General features: G+C 50.2%; 1 protein-coding gene across 2 annotated transcripts; it reads left to right on the forward strand.

The window, feature by feature from the left end:
• Positions 1-569: 569 nt before the first annotated feature.
• On the forward strand, positions 570-13,368 carry TOM1 (target of myb1 membrane trafficking protein). 2 transcript variants are annotated; one of them, XM_010173509.1, is made up of 14 exons: positions 570-646; positions 2,327-2,405; positions 2,551-2,700; positions 2,813-2,947; positions 3,199-3,345; positions 4,337-4,453; positions 5,014-5,147; positions 5,819-5,852; positions 6,349-6,457; positions 7,461-7,581; positions 10,066-10,141; positions 12,250-12,309; positions 12,661-12,697; positions 12,796-13,368. In XM_010173509.1, exons 1-14 carry the CDS (start codon positions 609-611, stop codon positions 12,942-12,944), a joined length of 1,386 nt encoding a protein of 461 aa, XP_010171811.1. In that variant the 5' UTR covers positions 570-608; the 3' UTR covers positions 12,945-13,368. The 2 variants fall into 2 exon arrangements, with proteins under 2 accessions (XP_010171811.1, XP_010171812.1); XM_010173510.1 differs by lacking the exon at positions 2,813-2,947.
• Positions 13,369-17,311: the final 3,943 nt, after the last annotated feature.

Consider the following 17,311-nt stretch of genomic DNA (forward strand, 5'->3'; position numbering starts at 1 on the left):
AGTTCAGGGGAGAGATGTAAATGTTAAATGAGAGAGCCCTCCTTTGGCTGTTTACGTTTCCTGTTTGTTTTTGTAGGGCTCACGTAAAAAGAAGGGAGTTGATTCTTTTGTCTCCTTAATTTGGTGCAAACCCAGAATGGTGCCACTGACATTAGATCCCTGCCAGTGTGAACAGACCAAATTCACAGTTTCTAGCCCTGCAGCAACAAAGCAAATAAACCTCTTTTTCTCCAGCTGTGGAGCTGAAGTCATGCTGAGCCCCCTCCCTTCATGTGCAGGACACCAAAGATGACACAGTGTGTGTTTGTGTGTTGGTAGCTTGGGTGGCAGTGGGCAAAGCTGAGCAACCACTCATCCCAAGCTGTGTGCTTGGCGGTGGTGACACCTAGTGGGGACCACTTGGTGGCCCGGGCTTTGCAGCCAGATTCACCTCCTTGTGTGTTGTGGTGGAAGCCAGGGAGAAGGTGTCTGGGCTCTGGGGTGTTCTGACAGCTGGACAGCAGCCCATGAGAGTGCCAGGGCCACTCTTAGCCTTGCCATGCCTTGTTTTCTGTTTTCCAGAGAGAGCTACTGATGGGTCCCTGCGAAGCGAGAACTGGGCTCTCAACATGGAGATCTGTGACATCATTAATGAGACTGAAGAAGGGTAAGGGAGCTGGCAAGGGTACACATCCAGCAGCAAATCCCAGCACACCCTGTAACACTACATCCCTAGACTGCAATGGTAGCATGCACTGGTGGAGGTAATAAGCTAGGCTTCCCAACAGTCCCTTAGATGAGACTCTACTAGAAGACCTAGAGACACAGCAAAGCTGTCAGAGCATCTGTTAGATGCTTCCCCCTAATCTTCATGAGCACTGGGAGCCATTCAAACAGGCCTTCACAGTCTCCAGAGAAACCTCAGTTCAAGCTGGGTTGCCTCCCATCTCCCAGAGGTATATTTGCAATTTTTCCACTTCGGTTTATTCCTTCTTCATACCCCTCTCTTTCTGTGCTCTGGGAATATAAAAATCTGCAGGCTGACAACTGAGGAGAGAGGAAAATCTCAAGCTGCTATTCAGTCCTCTGACTGCAAGTCCTGCAGGGGTTTGCTTCTCAGGTATTTTCATGTACGGTCACTCAGACATGTGCAAAGTGGGTGGAGGAGCCCTTGGATCCCTCTCACTGTGGGGAGGTGTTCAGAAATCTGCCAGACTTGTTAACTCTGGACCTGGGGATTTGCCAGTGAATTCAAGGGGGACTGCTCTTTCTTACAGTGGAGATGTCAAAAGCAGCATGTAAAAAAGAAGGTGCTACATGGAATAAAAAATGTAGGTTTCACTCCTGCTGTTGTACCCCACAGTGATGCTGACAGAGGATTAGCAAGCCCAGGTTTCAGCTTCACAATTGTATGAAAACAAACATCTCTGCTCACACATCTGTCACCACTTCTTTTCCATGCTCTCCCCATGGTGCAAATACTCCTGTCCCTGGCCACAGTTCTCAGTCCTGAGCTGTGGCCACTTGGTGTTTCAGTTCTGGGTGCCCAGTAACACAGCTGTACCCTCCTGGCATGGTGGGCTCTCCCATTGCCCTGCTAATGCCCATCCACTGCAGCCATGCTGCCCCACAGGCCAATACACTCCTGCCCTCCTCAGTGTCTCCACCCTGCTGTCCTCCAGCACTGCTGCGCTTTCAGCCTAGCCTCTCTTCCTGTGCTCTGACAGAGAATGTTGGCTCATTTTTACCCTCTCACAAGACCACAGTGGGCTGAAACTGCAGTGCTTCTCCCCTCTGAGAATGGTTGAGGAGACCATGCTATGCTGCTGCTCTCTTGCCTGCCTGCAATATAGGGAAGATTTTGCCACTGCATCTCCCCTGCTGCTTTTCAGTCTCCTTTTCTCCAGGGAAATGTTATTAAACAGCTTCTCTCTGAGAAACAGGGATTGCTGCGGCTTGCTCTCTCTTTCCTGTTTCTGATCCATGCCAATCTTTTTTCTGATCTCCTCCTCTTCGGTCTGTCTGACGTGAGATTTTGCTTTACTCCCAAGTAGTGCATTTCTAGCATTGCTTTTACTCTGCTCTCTGTTGTGTCCTGTACACCTTGAGTTGTTGCAGACATCAGCACAGAGTTCTCCAATTTCAGTAACAGCACTCATTAGCAGAACCCAGCTCCTCTTGCAGACAGAAGCTGCTTTACCGGTCATTGCTTCAAGTCACACTGAAAACATGGTGGGGAAGTTCACCTGCTGAGTATGAGGCATCCAGAGGCAGCGACTGTTTTGCTTTGCCTCTCTGTAGGTGGGTCTCAACCTTCTGATGATCTTTCTTCTGATTTCTCCTGCAGGCCCAAAGATGCCTTCCGAGCCATTAAGAAGAGAATTGTAGGGAATAAGAACTTCCATGAAGTTATGCTGGCTTTGACGGTGAGTGGCCAGGGCTCTTTCTCAGCTCTGTTTTATCCTGCTGTAAGGCTGAGTACCTGGCTGAAAAGACACGGGTACCTAAAGCCAGCAAGGCAAACACATGTAGGCAGAGAATGCTGCAGCTAATGCTTCATTGCCTTGGAAGGTCCTGGAGACGTGCGTCAAAAACTGTGGCCATCGCTTCCACGTCCTTGTGTCCAGCCAGGACTTTGTAGAAGGTGTCCTGGTGAGAACAATCCTGCCGAAGAACAATCCACCTGCCATAGTGCATGACAAGGTGCTGACCCTCATCCAGGTGAGCCAAGGAACGTGAGCATCTGTGCCAGTTCAGAGAGTGTTTGTCTTTAGGTGTTTGTTTAGAAGACTACTGTACGTGGTGATGGGCGCTACTTTCTCCTTCTCCCCAGTCCTGGGCGGACGCCTTCCGCAGCTCACCGGACTTGACTGGTGTCGTCGCTGTCTATGAAGACCTGAGACGGAAGGGCCTGGAGTTCCCCATGACTGATCTGGACATGTTGTCACCCATCCACACACCACAGAGGGTATGGGAACAGTGCTGAAGAGAAGGGTGTTGGGCAGCTCCCATTCTGGAGCTATGAAAGGACTTAAGGAACCTCTAGCTTGCATTTAGAGGGCTTTGGGGAAGTGAGAAGCTCCAGGACAGCCTTTTAACTGGAAGAGCTATTTAAAGCAGATGGGGAGTTGCCATCAACATTTCTCTACTAATTGCACTGCCCTGTGAGCTGTGAGTGTCTAACATCTTCTCTGTCACTTTTCCCACCTCTCTCTGTAGACTGTGTATAGCTCTGACTCCCAGTCCGGACAGAACTCACCTGCGGTCAACTCCCCTCAGCAGATAGAGTCCATCCTCCACCCTGTCACCCTGCCCACCGGGAGAGGCACATCCAGTGATGCACCCATCACACCCACACCAGAGCAGGTGAGTTGGACACAAGCCACATGGTGCTGCTGACTCTCCCTGCCTTTGGGGGCAGTTTCACAAACACTGTTCTGGGACTGCTGTCCTGGTCCTTTCCCATTCCTCTAAAGTATAGTCCCTCAAGAGCTCCCCAGAGCTCCACTGTGGTCACAGTGATGAGCTGGGATACCACAAACATGGAGTGCTTTATGTTTTCCTAAGACAGGGCTGCTTGCAGGTCAAGAGGAGAGCTCCTGAGTACAGGAAAATGGGGAACCGAGACAGAGGTTTTCAGCAAGGTCTTTTTAGGGCAGTACAGCAAAAGCTTTCTCAGTAGATACCTCCTTATCACCTTTGTTTATCTTGCCTCACTGCTGACTTTATATGAATCAACCCTGTCTGGCTATGTGTTTTCCAAAGGCCAGGGCTTTCTCACTTGTTTCGATGTCCTCAGTTTCTGCTTCCTCACCCTGACTTCATATGACACCATGTTCAGCACCAAACCTCCAGCTGTCAGCAGGTTGCATCCCTTTGCAGAACAGAGGGTAGAAACTGTTCTCAAGAGGCTCAGCAGCAGCTTGTGAGAGCAGAGGGATAAAGCTTCAACTGTACACTTAGCCAAGGCTTGCCTTTTGAATGGAAATTCATTTCCCCCCCCGTTATACCACTGTGGAAATGAAATTATTTGAGTGGCTGCCACACAGGAGCTGCTAGCTGGGGGGAGATTTGAATCATAACAGCAGCCTGTGCTGACTATTAAAAAATCAAGGCTAGGCTAGTGGCCAGTGATCCCAGGTGAGGGCCTGGCATCTGTTACCAGCAAATGAACTTGATGGTAAGTAATGGAGCTTCCTTCTGCTGGGAGCTCCTGAGAGCTAAACTGAGTGGTGACAAGTGAGCTCCCCTGTGGTTGTTCCCTTTGTCTCTGTAAAGACGCACACACGTGCGGTGCACTCTCAGCTATCTGCCCAGTCTTCCCAGGCAGAGGTGTCACTTCCCCTCCCTTCTGCAGATCGGGAAGCTGCGCAGCGAGCTGGAAGTGGTGAATGGGAACATGAAGGTCATGTCGGAGATGTTGACAGAGCTGGTGCCATCCCAGGCTGAGCCTTCTGACCTGGAGCTGCTGCAAGTAAGGAACAGTGGCAGGGCGGAGGGCTGGCACACGCAGCTCGATTTAGCAATGACTTGATGGACTGAGGCATGACGCATGCCAGGCGTGGGGAACAATTGGATAGTTTAGTGTGGGACTTATCAGGGAGTGATGGGATAAGGGAGGCACAGGGAAGGTGGAGTTTCAATGGCCAAGGGAAGTTGCGCTATTGAGGCTGGAATCATCTCACATGGGGAGACCCACCTGGATGCCTTTCTATGTGATCTCATTTGGGTTCCTGCTCCAGCAGGAGGATTGGACTAGATGATCTTTCGAGGTCCCTTCCAATCCCCAACATTCTGTGATTCTGTGTGATTCTGTGATCTGTAGTCCCTGAGGGCCTTTCTTTCTGGGTGGTATGTTACATAAGAGACATACAATTATTTTCTGTAAAGCTCAAATGCAGTTTGCCTCTCACACCAATAATTGTTGCCCACCAGTCCTTGCTGATAGACCCCAGAGCCTGTCGCAGACTTCCACATCTTTGAGTGCTCAGCCTTAGCCTGACCTTTGTGGTAATTTCCTCTTGCTGTGAGCAGGAGCTGAATCGGACATGCAGAGCCATGCAGCAGCGTGTGCTGGAGCTGATTCCCCGTGTCCTCCATGAGCAACTCACCGAGGAGCTGCTCCTCATCAATGATAACCTCAACAACGTGTTTCTGCGCTATGAAAGGTACCTCTTTCCTCTCTTCTCTGTCTTGCTCTTCCACAAGAGTTTACTGCTTCTTGAAGGCCTCTATCCCACCCTTTTGATCTGCCCATGAGTATAAGGCTCAAGGTGTGTCAGCCTATATCATCCATCTTTGAGAGCAAAGCCAATTCTCAGTCTTTGCTGATTTATTCCTGTCCCTTCAGAACTTGTGTAAGTTACTGATGGAATATAAAGATGTTTCTGTGGCATAACCCAGAAGAAGAAACAGGGAACCACATGGAAAGAGGTGGTTCTCTAGATCTGAGGCAGACAGGGACAGAAAGGACTTGCCCAGGTAGGATCAGCACCCCTTTCTTTTTTCTTCCATTTCATCAAAATCATATTTTAAGATAGGATGAAATCTAGAGAATTTAGTCCCTGTGTCTGTATGGAGAGCTGAGTTTGAACAATTCTGGTTAGAAGTAGCTCTGGAGGATCACAAGAAGCTTCATCACACCACCTCACAGGAGACATCAACTCTATGGGCCTTGTTGTGGTGTCTTTGGTCTTGAGGGGGAATTAGGCTCTGAGCCATGATCCCCCCTTTCCTAGTATGTAGGAAAGGACAGACTGTGCCAAGCCTTTTAAGAAATCTTGGGCTGTGGGTGAATAAGTACACGCTACTGAAATGCATCCTGTCGTCTTTCTTGCAGGTTCGAGCGTCTTCGGACTGGACAGCCTGTTAAGGTAACTCAGAGCAACTGCCCCTCTTACAAGCTGTAGGCTTTGCTCTTCCAGCCCAGCTGCACCAGGCCACACTAGTGTGTAGGACACTCCATTTGCCACTGCTAGCCTCTCCCTCCCTGCCAGTGGGAGCTTTCCTCTCACTCAAAGAGGAAGAGCAGACCAGCAGCAGTTACGGTTTTCTGGTATTGAACATTGAGAGGACCAATTCCCATGTGAGCCTCCCTTTGTCCTCTGAGCACCACCCTGTCCTCTGAACCAGCACCTACCCTACTTACTGACATCCAGCAGAGCTGGGAGGCTGGCTACCAAGGCGTATTCTGCCCTGGGACACTATTCCCAACCAGTTCTCTGATCACTGGCCCCCTTCTCACAGGGAGAGGCTTCACAGCTTATATTTTCCAGTGGGTACAGAAGGGCTTCCCTCTCCAGTATTAATGAGCTAGGATGTCCAAGCTTCAGAAACTCTCCACCATCTTCCTTTTATTTTTCTTCAAAGGCACCAAATGAGGCAGAGAACAGCTTGATTGACCTGGGACCCAGTACTCCTTCTGCAGTGAGACAGCCTGAAGTGACCAACAACCTTTCTTCTCAGCTGGCTGGAATGAGTATGTTGCCATGCAGTTTTCCCCTCAGTCCTTCTCCTGTGCTGCTCTGGAAATCCTTTCATGCCCTTGAATCACCTCCCAAAATTATTTAGTCACGTTCATAAAGTAGCCTAGAGAAATAGGGTGTATTGTCAACTAATAAATTCATGAAGAAACTTGTCTATGCTCCAAGGCACACAAGCATATGTCTTAGCATCCACACTTCGTGTTGTGCAGGAGGTGGACATGACTTAAGAAGGACCTCATCATTAGGCTGTGGCTAAGGACTGGGCCTTCCAGCAGGGTAGGGGAGAAAGCTGCTCCCTCTCCAATGCCTAGCAGCAGTGCAGTTACCTCTCTTGCTGTGTGGTGTCAGGCTGCCAGCTGAGGTCTGGGAGAAGAAAAGTAGCTGAGCTGTGCTGCAAAGGCAGCCATGAGTATCTTGGTCTCAGGACCCAGGATTTGACAGGTTGTTTACTCAAAAAGCCTGAGAGGTCCTGAGGGAGACATACCAACAGCCTCCTTAGCACTGCCTAAAGCTCTTGCTAACTGAGCACATTCAGTACAGCTTGGATGCAGCTACAGAAAATTAGCAAGACTGTTTTTACAGACAAGTCAGTTGAGATATTTTTCAAGTCAGGGTTTTTCAGATGATGCCTGAGTCATGAAAATCTGCTCATCTGTCTCAGAAGTGCTTGCCTAGAAGCACAGGTTATCCTTTTCCACAGGTTATGGAGCAATTCCCTCTGAGTTGTCTTAAATGGTCAGGAACATCTAGCCTTCAGCATCAGTTAATTGGTGCTGCTGCCTGAGACTGATCTAAAAATATCTGCTGAGGAGGTGAAGAAACTGCTTCTGTTACTTCACCCATGACACTGCACACACACAGACTGTGCTGCAGCTGAGGGGTAGGATAGATGAGTGGGCCTAGAGCAGCTTTAGCTTTCCACCTAGCACCCTCCAAGCCCATGACCCTCCGTTTACTGCTCTGTGCTGCCTGCTCACCCTGTTCTCTCTCCCACAGACCTGGGCTCGAGCAGTGTAAGTGCTGGGCTGCACTCCCTCGACACCTCTGGCAAGCTAGAAGAAGAGTTTGACATGTTTGCCCTGACCCGCGGCAGCTCGCTGGCTGAGCAGCGCAGAGAGTGAGTATAGCAGCCCAGAGAGTGAGTATAGCAGCCCACTCTGTCCTGGCCTGTCCTGCCTTGTTGCAGAGGGGGAGGGCTCAGGGTTAACTGGGGCTGTCATCCCAACCAGCAGCAGTTCTTGGGAGACAGTAGGATGTGATAGAAATGCACTCTGCTGATGCACAGTGTTTGTAGGATAATCTCTGTGTTCTCAGTCATCCCTCCTGCTGCCGTCATCTCCTCTTCACAGTGTCCTCCTGGGCATGGGAAGAAGGAAGCAGCCTCTTGGTGCACATGTCCCTCACCACTGTGTCAGGGAACTGTGGTGCCATATGTGCTGGGGAGGCTTATCATCTGGAGTTGAAGGTGTGGAGTGGGACTATAGCTGAATTTTTTTGTCTCTCTCTGAACTCATGTGCCCTGACTGGGGGGATGTTGAATTTGGGAATCACTGAACATCAGTGCAGCCTAATGGCAGAATATTGAAGTGGAGTGCAGGAAGTATGCAGTCAGTTGTGGTTTGCAAGGCAGGGCACTGCTCTGTGCCTCAGCTTCCCTGTTGGTAAGTGGGACTGATATTTCTTCCACCACAGTGTTTTTGAGAGACCTCCTGGTGTAAAGCACTAAGAGTTGGGTCTCCATAGTACTGGCTGAACTGAAGGGGTCTCTTCTCTACTGCAAAGAGTGGATTCCTGAATCCTTGTTCTGGGAGGAGCCGACAAGAGCTATGCTGACCAGATCCCTTTGGCTTGAGAGACTACGGTGGATGTCACTCTTTTTGCCTGCCACAGTCATCCACTGCTCTCCATTGGTTACCAAGCAGTAGAGCCCACAGGCACACGGCTGCCTCCAGCCCTCAAAGACCCGTGCTCCTGATGTCTATCTGCTGGACTGCCTTGTTCTGCAGCTGGGCAGTAGCAAGTTAAGGTCTCTTAAGGATGTCTCCTTTCATTCCTCTGCCTCAGACTGCTTCTGGTAAAAGTGGTGGGGAAGTCCATGGCCTACACACAACTTCATGTGTTTTGTGCATGGGTTTCCCTGCCACTTTTACGGTGGGGTTTGCTGCCTGAGGACAGAGGCAGGTCCAGGATAAAAACAGTGGTGCCAACAGCACCCAGTCTGGGGCTGAAATCTGAGTCGCTGGTATGTGCTCAGTGTTGGAGGCTGAGGGAGTTATCTGGGCAGGGGTGGAATCATATCCTCTCCGCTGTGGCGCAATCCTTAACAGACTGAGGCTTGTGATCTCTGCACAAGTAATGAGACACATTCTATTTATTCCTCACTGCCCTCCCTCTGCCTACACTTGCACTTCTGTCAGGTAGCCTCTGCTCTCACTGGCTCAGGCTTCCCATTTCACTCACCAGCCTCTGCTCTCAGTGTCTCCCTCCGTCTGAACAGACCCATTGCCCTGTTGTTCCTGGACAGGACATGCTGCCAGGGGACACAGGCAGCACCGCTGGGGTTTGTTCCTGACTGCCCCAGGCTTCATGTGTGTCTCAGCGAAGCAGTGCTTGAAACATCTCAAGCCTTTCCTGCCGTTCTTCCTCATCAGCGGCATGATAGCAGCATTGTACTTCATCCTTGATGCCATTGTCCACAGCGGCCCCTTCACTGATGAACACTTCTTCGAGAAGTTTGAGCGCCGGTGGCCCAAGCCCCTGGCCCCCAAGAAAAACAGCTCTACTTGATAGTCTGCTGGATCTGCAAAAAGGGGCCTGGGAGATACTTGTGGAGAGTTTCTGTGAGAGGCTTCATTCTCCCAGCATGGATGGACTGTTTTCCCCACTCTTCATGGATCAAATGGTGACGTGTGGCATTAGCATGTGTGGTAGCAGCCTAGAGGGGACACAGAAATGGAATGAGGGAGATTATGGGTGAGACGTGTCTGTGTGTGGAAAGAGGTTGCTGTAATGGTGGATTTGCAGACCTTGAAGCAACACGAGGCTCTTCTGATCATCTGGTCTCACGTCCTCTGTAGCATGGACCAGTGAGTCTCTGCCACCACCAGTTCTTGAGTGGTATTGGTTAAAAAGGTGTTTTTGAGCTGTGTTTGTGTCTGTGAAGGTGGTGAGTATGTAGGGGCTTATTGCTCAAATACTTTCTAAAGTAGCTGTAGTCTTCTGTAAGTCTGTGTTAGTTATCTCTCTTTTGTAGTCAACTCCAGAGCAGATGAGTGTCACGGTTGATGCACCTAGCTCTGTAAGTCTGTGTTTTAGTCTCTTGAATGGCTCTTATCATATGATGCCTTATCATCTTCTTGTCATGTGCCAGGGCTGTTCTGTAGTATCTCACAGTGATGTTGCAGTGAGTAGATGAGTCTGTTTTGTGGTGAGCTACACCTTTAGTAAAGGTTTTGCATAGCTTTCTAGAAACTCTTGGGAGCAGAATGATGAGAGATGAAAAGCTGTGCAGTCAGAAGCTCTGAACGTATGTTTAGGAGTTCCTGCTCTTCACTCTCAGGCATCTCATCAGTCCATATGTTATCTAACTTGATGCTTTCAGAGTAAAGTACGAAGATCCCCAGGCTTCCAAAGGACTCGCTGGTGCCCTGGATGCCCGTCAGCAGAACACAGGAACGGTAAGTGGCCACAGAGCTTTTAGTGCATCACCAGGAATGAGAGTATCCTCCTTGCTCACCAACACAATAAATGTGCTGTCTGGAAAAATTCAAGTGTTTAACATAACCAATGATAACTCTCAGTCTCCACCAACCTGCATGGGCTCTGTACGTCATTTTTTAAACTGCAGAGGTGGAGAACTATGGAAAGCCTGGGGTTGACTCAGTCAGTAACAGGATGGCCTCCTTATATCTGCAGGGAAATATCCATTGGGAAATGTATGTTTTATTCCTCTTCAGCAGGTTTCCAAGTCCAGTTGCCTTTTCTCTGCAATCAAAGAAGTATTAGTGTGTTCTTTCCTCCACCCTAAACCCACTGCATCCCCTCTCCCTCACCCTTTGCGATAGCAGCTTTCAGTGCAGACTCTTTTTCAACCAGGGGGAGTCTGGTGCCTCTAATGATGGAGCCCAGCTAACTAAGTGGATGATGCGGCAAGGAATGGTGAGACCATGGAGCACCAGCAGGGAGGAAGGAGGCTGGGGCTGCTGAACTGGAAGTGGCTCTGGCACAGCACATGAGGATGCACAGCAGACATCAGCAGAGAGTGCAAACTGAAGTGGAGCAACCCTGGTCTAGGCCAGTAGTAGAGACCAGGGTTGGGTAGGAAGCAAGCAGAGTGTCAGTCTTTCCTAAGTAAACACGTCTGTAGGAAAAAATCTTAGGAGCTCTGAGGCCAAGAGAGCATATGCCACTCTGTGAGCTAGAGGATGGCCTGTTTTGGGGTGGGTGTCTCAGGCAGAGGCACTAGCTGAGGCAATCATGAGGGAGGCTGCTGCCTTCATTCCCTCTGCGGCCTCTCCTCCTCAGCATGAGCTGCCTGATTTGGAGGAAAATGTTTGAGCCTTCAGGCTGTTGAATTTGTTCTTTTGGCTGCAGGAATTCCTGCAAGTGCATCCCCTCAGGCACACTGAGGCTTTGACACACTCCCAGGTCCAAAGCTTGTTAGCTTGCCTTCCTGAAATGGGCATTGCCCAGACTGAAGTCTGCTCTAGGAAGTTTCCTCACATGCTGTCCAGTTGGCTTGAATGCACTTCTACCCCAAAGAGTTCCTCTCTGGGTAGACAAAGCCAGTTCACTTCAAAACTTCCCTAATCTCACACATCCTATTCCATCCCCATTCATCCGTCTGCCAGCTGTGGTAACTATCTGCCCTTGCTCCCTGATTTGGGGAAATCTGCCTGTCCTTGGTAAGAAGGTGTTGTGCTGTTTTCCTGAGAGCAAGGGAGCTATACGTATTAGGAGACTAATAAATAAGTTCCCACAAATACTCTCTCATGCTTCTGCTTCTGGAGTCTCTAGCAGGGGCTGCTTGTTGCTCAGCTTTGTTCAGGAGTTCGTAGCTGGAGAAAAGGATCTGGGGTTTTTAATCAGATTTGGTTTCCTTCAAGGTTATCTCTGTCCACTAGGAAGGTGTCTCTTTGCTGCTTAAATTGGCCAGGGACATGGTATCTTCTGAGCTAGCCTCGTCCCTACTGGAAGTAAAATTTACTTTAACTGTAGAGGACTTTCTCTTTGATGGGTCTGTTTATGTAGTTTGATGTGATGTCAAATCCTCCTGTGCCCCATGATCCTACCAGGGAATGACTTCTTGGCAGGTGCCTTTCCCCCTGGCGCCAAACCTGGCACGACTGATATCTTCAGCATCACAGACTTTGATGTCAGACTGTCACAGGTTTGTAGAAGGGAGGAGGTGTGGAGAAAAGCATGTCTCTTCTTATCTGGCTGCCTAACACAAGCAGCCAGCTTCCACCTAGTGAGTCCTCACCAAAATGCAAAGCCTGGTCCAGTCCTAATACCCCAAAACCAACCACCAAACCCCAGATGCTTTTAACAGCATGTATCCTGGAAACAGTGTGTGTCTGGGTGTGGGTGGGGTAGAGGAAGCAGGTGAGCAGTGGCATTGGTAGCTGGGAGAGCTTTGCAGTTGCACTGGCTGGATTTGGAGGGGCCTGAGCTGACTGAATGGTGGAGCAGGAGGGTTAGCTTTTGGGCTTTCTTTTTGCAGAGTGGGTTTCCTGGCACATCCTCTCTTTTCTTGGCCTCATCACTCTTTTTCCTTCTGTCCTAGGTGCCAGTTCCCCAAGCCAATTTCATGGAAGACATAGAAAAGTGGCTCTCCACTGACGTGGTAAGTGAGGGGGTGCTTTCCTGGAGCCAGCAGTCCTGCCAGAGTTGTCTACAAGGCTGGATTTTAGGCAGTGTATAACAGCATTGGCACTGCTGAATGTGTGGCACAGGCTGCTCAGAGGGAGCAGGGGAGGAAAAGACAAGGACACAGGGTTTGGGATGCCACACCAGTCTAATGAGCCTTCTGGGTGGTATAGCTAACGAACTAAGGCTCAGGGTCATGCTAACGTGTCTGTGCTGTGGAAGTGGGGGAAGCACTATCCTGTCTGTCTCCATGCAGACAAAGAATCACATCTATGGAGATGCCTTTGTCTACCTTGCTTCTAACCATGCCCTTCTTCTCCTTCCCTAGGGAGAGTCAGAGGATGCAAAAGGTGTCACCAGTGAAGGTAAGACTTGCCACCCTTTTTCCAGCTGTTCCTGGCAGCACCTTGGCTCTGCCACAAAACTCCCTCTTTGCTAATGCTCTGCTCTTCTCTTGCCCCAGAGTTTGACAAGTTCCTGGAAGAGCGAGCAAAAGTTGCGGACCGGCTACCCACTTTGTCCAGCTCCTCAGCAGGGACGTCCGTCTCCCCTCCTGCTGCCAGCCATCATCAGAAGCAAGCAAAGGAAGATGATGCTATGTTTGCCTTGTGAATGCTATGAACTGGAGTGCTGTGGAGCAAGAGGCTGTGTGTGCTGTTTTGCTTGCCTCCAACAAGGGGCCAGCAGGGGAAGGACTCTGTCCCCTTCCTCCATTCTCTTCCCGTTTTCCCTTTGAGTTGTTTTTATTTTTAAGCTGCTTTCAGATTTCAGATAATCTTTGTTGTGTTTAGGGATATCACACAGCAGACTTGTGAAGGGGGTTTTCAAAGCTGCTAGAGAATGTGGGAGTTCAGTGGGCCTTTTTTTTTTTTTTTTTTGGTACAGCTTTTGGCAAAGCAGAAGAAGCTCCCCATTGTCCTCTCCAGTGATGTAGTTAGAGATCTTACCCAAGAAACAGGAGAGGCTGCCGTCTGCTGCTGAAATAATTCCTACCTGCCTCTTTCTTCACCCCAGCTCTAGAATGCATCTCCAGCCCTCTGCCTGCCAGTGTGAGACTGGAAACCATGGGGACGTGAAGCATTGCAGGTGTCAGAGAAGGAACACTAATGGCCGTGTTGCTCTAGTCTCTCTTGCACAAGTGCTTGTGGTATGCAACACCTTCCCACTCACAACCCCTTCTCTTCCTCTTCCTTTCCTCCCCCTCAGTTTATCCAGAATCCTACCCACAGCCCAAATGTTTCCGTTGCATGACAGCCAGTTACCGAAGCCCTTGGCTGCACATGGGGCTTGAGCTGCGAGCGGTACCCCAGGCTGAAGGGGCTGTCTGCTGTGGGGTAGGATGTGCCTTCAGCAAACTCTTTACAGCTAATTTAATTTTCCCATTATTATACTTTTCTCCCCTCTTTCCCCAATACAATCCCACCTCTCACTTCCACTGATGCCTTCCACCGCATCGTGCCATGGTGTGGGGAGTCTCTCTGAGCCTCTGATCAGGCCAACGCTACAGACTCCTGGGGGCAGCTGTGTGTGCTGGGGCCGAGGAGCTGTGTTCCCTAGAGCAGGAGGCCCTTACATTGACACTGTTATACCAGCAAGAACATGCTGTTGCTGGGGTGGCTTGTTCAGTTGGTGAGCACAGAGGTGAAGCAAGACATCAGTCATCTCACACCAGCAAAGCAGCCCTGCAGCAGCCAGGGGCTCCTTTGCACACGGGCAGAAAAACTGCACATGCTGCTTAATTGTAAAAGGCAGCCAGGAAGGGGGGTGCCAAGCCCAAGGCTCCTGCTCGTGGGATTTCTTGTTGAGCGTGGGAGAGTTGCCTTTTTTTATTGCACATTAAAGGAGCAAAGTCTTGAGCCTCCCTTGAAGATCTGCGTGTGCTGTCAGTGCTGGTGTGGGGGAAAAGAGGGGTTCAGCCACACTTGCTTTCCACGAAAGGCAAGGGCACTGTGGTGCTGAGATGAGGCACGGCGTGGGGGCTGAGGGTGTTGCGAGGCAGGGCAGGTGCTCGCCGTTTTTTAGCACGGTCTCCTAGGACGGTGACTACAGCCCATCTCAAAATAGCAAGAGGGCAAGCTACCTCCTCTCCTTTCCCTCCCTGCCTTGTGACCATATCCAAATACCCACCTCGCAGCCCATAAATCATTTAAAGACGTGCAAGAAAGACATGTCTTTCTTGTCCTATGAAAGGGCTCTCTGGTATCCACAGTGTCCTCAGTTGTCACTGTGCCATCCCCTGGTGTCTGGCTCAGTGGGAGCTGGGAGAAGGATTCTTAAAAGGAGGTTGAACATGTTGAAAGTATCATCTGAGCCTCAGACTTGTAGGAAGGAATTAAATTAGCTGAAGTTGTCCAAACCTCAGCACCTTCCTTTCCTCCGTGCCTGTACTGCGGTCTCAGCTGTGCCAAGTGCAGGCAGAGGCTTGAGGATAAGAGCTGTGAGCAAAGCTGGTCTGCAGCTGGTGGCAGTGGGCTGGAAAGATCTGGGTGCTGGGTTTCCTCCTGTAAGCAGTTGTAGGACAGGAGGAGGCTTTGTGTCTTCTTCAGCTTTCCAAGACAGACAGCACATGCTATCCTTGGACAGTTTCTCTTGGAAAAATGAATTGCCATTTCCAATTCCATTGTATTCCCAATGCTTCTGGAAGGAACTGGGGGAGACCTGCCTCTCCTTTCTGAACTCTTAATATTACCCTCTTTGAGCAGCAGTCCTCAGACCAGGGTGTGCATGCTATCTTCTGGAGGTGGTGGGGAGGAGAAAACCCCAGACTAATGAGCCTAAAAGCTGCCCCTCCTGCCACACCTTGCTGGTGAGTCCATGAGTGGCTCTGCTGGAGGCTCTCAGTGATGTCCAATGATAGGACAAGGGGCAATGGGTGTAAGCTGGAACACAGGAGGTTCCACTTAAGCTTGAGAAGAAAATGCTTTACGGTGAGGGTGACGGAGCACTGGAACAGGCTGCCCAGGGAGGTTGTGGAGTCTCCCTTTTCTGGAGATGTTCAAAACCCGTCTGGACACCTTCCTGTGTGATCTCATTTAGGTTCCTGCTCTGGCAGGGGGTTGGAGTAGATGAACTTTCGAGGTCCCTTCCAATTTCTAACATTCTGTGGTTCTGTGAATCTGCCTGAAGGTGAACAGTCACAGCTTCATCTCAGCTACTCCTCCTCCCGCAGCCAGTGGACCCCACACTCCTCACCTAAGGAGGGCTTAGACTGAATGAAGCGTGAAAGCGCTTTCTCTCTGAAGAGCGCAGCTTAAAAGCTGTGGGTTTCTGCTTTACCAACTGCATGAGGGTTTCATGCGGCAAACGCGGGTAAACACTGGGGAGTGGCACAACTGCAGGCTTATATCAGAAGTCCATTTTTACCACATTCACAGCTTCCTGAAATATCTTTTTTTTTTTTTTTTTTTCTCCAAAGCATCCTTGTCCCACCAGATGCTAGAAGTGAAACCTGGGTGGAGAGGCTGGGTTTGTCCATGAAGCGCTGGCTCTGGCCTCTGCTGTCACCCCTGCAGCAAGGCCAGAGCCAGACTCAGCTCCCTGGAGAGCACCTCTCCCCCAGCCAGAGTATACAGAGCTTGCACCAAAGGCTCTGTGCTGGGAGCGTGGCCTGCAAGAGGACACTCAAAGTCAAGGGACAATGAGGAACCATGAGCTACAGGCCAGCGCAGCATCTCTCCAGTGCTGCAGACCTGGCAAAGGCAGGTCCCTCCTGCAAGTCAGGACTCTGAGCTGAGACACGAGTGTCTGACAGCCCCTGAAGCTTCCCTCCTGCGACCCAACAGAAAAACAGAGAACAAGGAGGAAAGGCAAAAGGGCCAAATGCTGAGCTTCCCCTCCTGAAGCACCTGCAGGAGAGGAAGCAAGAGCAGAGGCGCGATGGGGAGCCCAGACTGGTGGGTTTTGCAATTGCGGGGCCAAAAGGGCCTCTGGAGCAAGGGGACCAAGACCCAGATCTTCTTGCCAGTGCCTGGACTCGGTCTGCCTGGCTCTGCCGGGAAGGGAGGGCTTCTGGTGACCAGTCAGCATTTGCAAAGGTTACCAGCCTGTTGACACCAGTGATGTTTTGAACACTGGTTTGTGCCTCAGCAAGCGCTTAAAGTTCTCAGTGCCTCCAGCTCCCTCGGTGCTTTGCCTGCAGCTTCTCCTGAAAGAGAAACAAAGCCATGCCCAAGTGTACACCCTGAGCACGGGGAGTTCAACCTCTTCCTTGCTGCCCCTGGGATGCCTTGAGCCCACCTTGGGGTCAGGACTCCTTCTCCACCCTCACCTTGTTTTCTCCCTCCCTGAAGAGCTGGCACAGGAGCTGGCAAAGCTGAGAGGGGACCATCCCCGAGGAAGACATGAGCGCAGGGGAGTTGGCTCACAGCTGGTGTCATCACAGGGTGAACAGGTGGGAAGGGTTTTTGGTGGCTGCCAAGTGGGGTCAGTTTGAAGTGATGACCAACAGGTGAAAATTCAGAGTGCTGCTCACAGCTGTCTGGGCAAGCCTGTCCCCTCCCCACCATGCAGCCAGCCATGGTCACAGTGCTCTTCACTGTGGGCCAGCCAGCACAGAGGCTTATCCTACAGAGATGACATCTCTTTTTTCAAGCAACTAAAAATATTAAGAATGGGGACGAGGAATCTTTCCATGCCCAAATTAGTACTGCCATACTTGTTATAAATTATGCCAGTAATAGCTTGAATAATTTTGCAAGGTTTCTTTTGAGGAGGAACTTGGAAAAAAAAAAAAAAAAGCCTGCCAGGTCTGCAAGGGATCATTTTAAGTAGGTGTTTTGCATTTTCAGAAACTGCTTTCTGATTGCAAAAATGTAAAATGACACCACTATAAGGAATTCCTTTAAATGACATTCCCTTTCTATAAAGTGTTTTCTGTTGTTGCTATTTTAAAAAGAAATAATGCTGCCTGCTCGCTTCTGACCACCAGATGGCTGTGGTCCCTCGCACACCGGCCGGAGGTCCACCAACTGCAGAGGACA

The sequence above is a fragment of the Antrostomus carolinensis genome, unplaced genomic scaffold (genome assembly GCF_000700745.2).
Source record: "Antrostomus carolinensis isolate BGI_N321 unplaced genomic scaffold, ASM70074v2 scaffold14878, whole genome shotgun sequence".
Classification (NCBI taxonomy): Eukaryota; Metazoa; Chordata; class Aves; order Caprimulgiformes; family Caprimulgidae; genus Antrostomus; species Antrostomus carolinensis.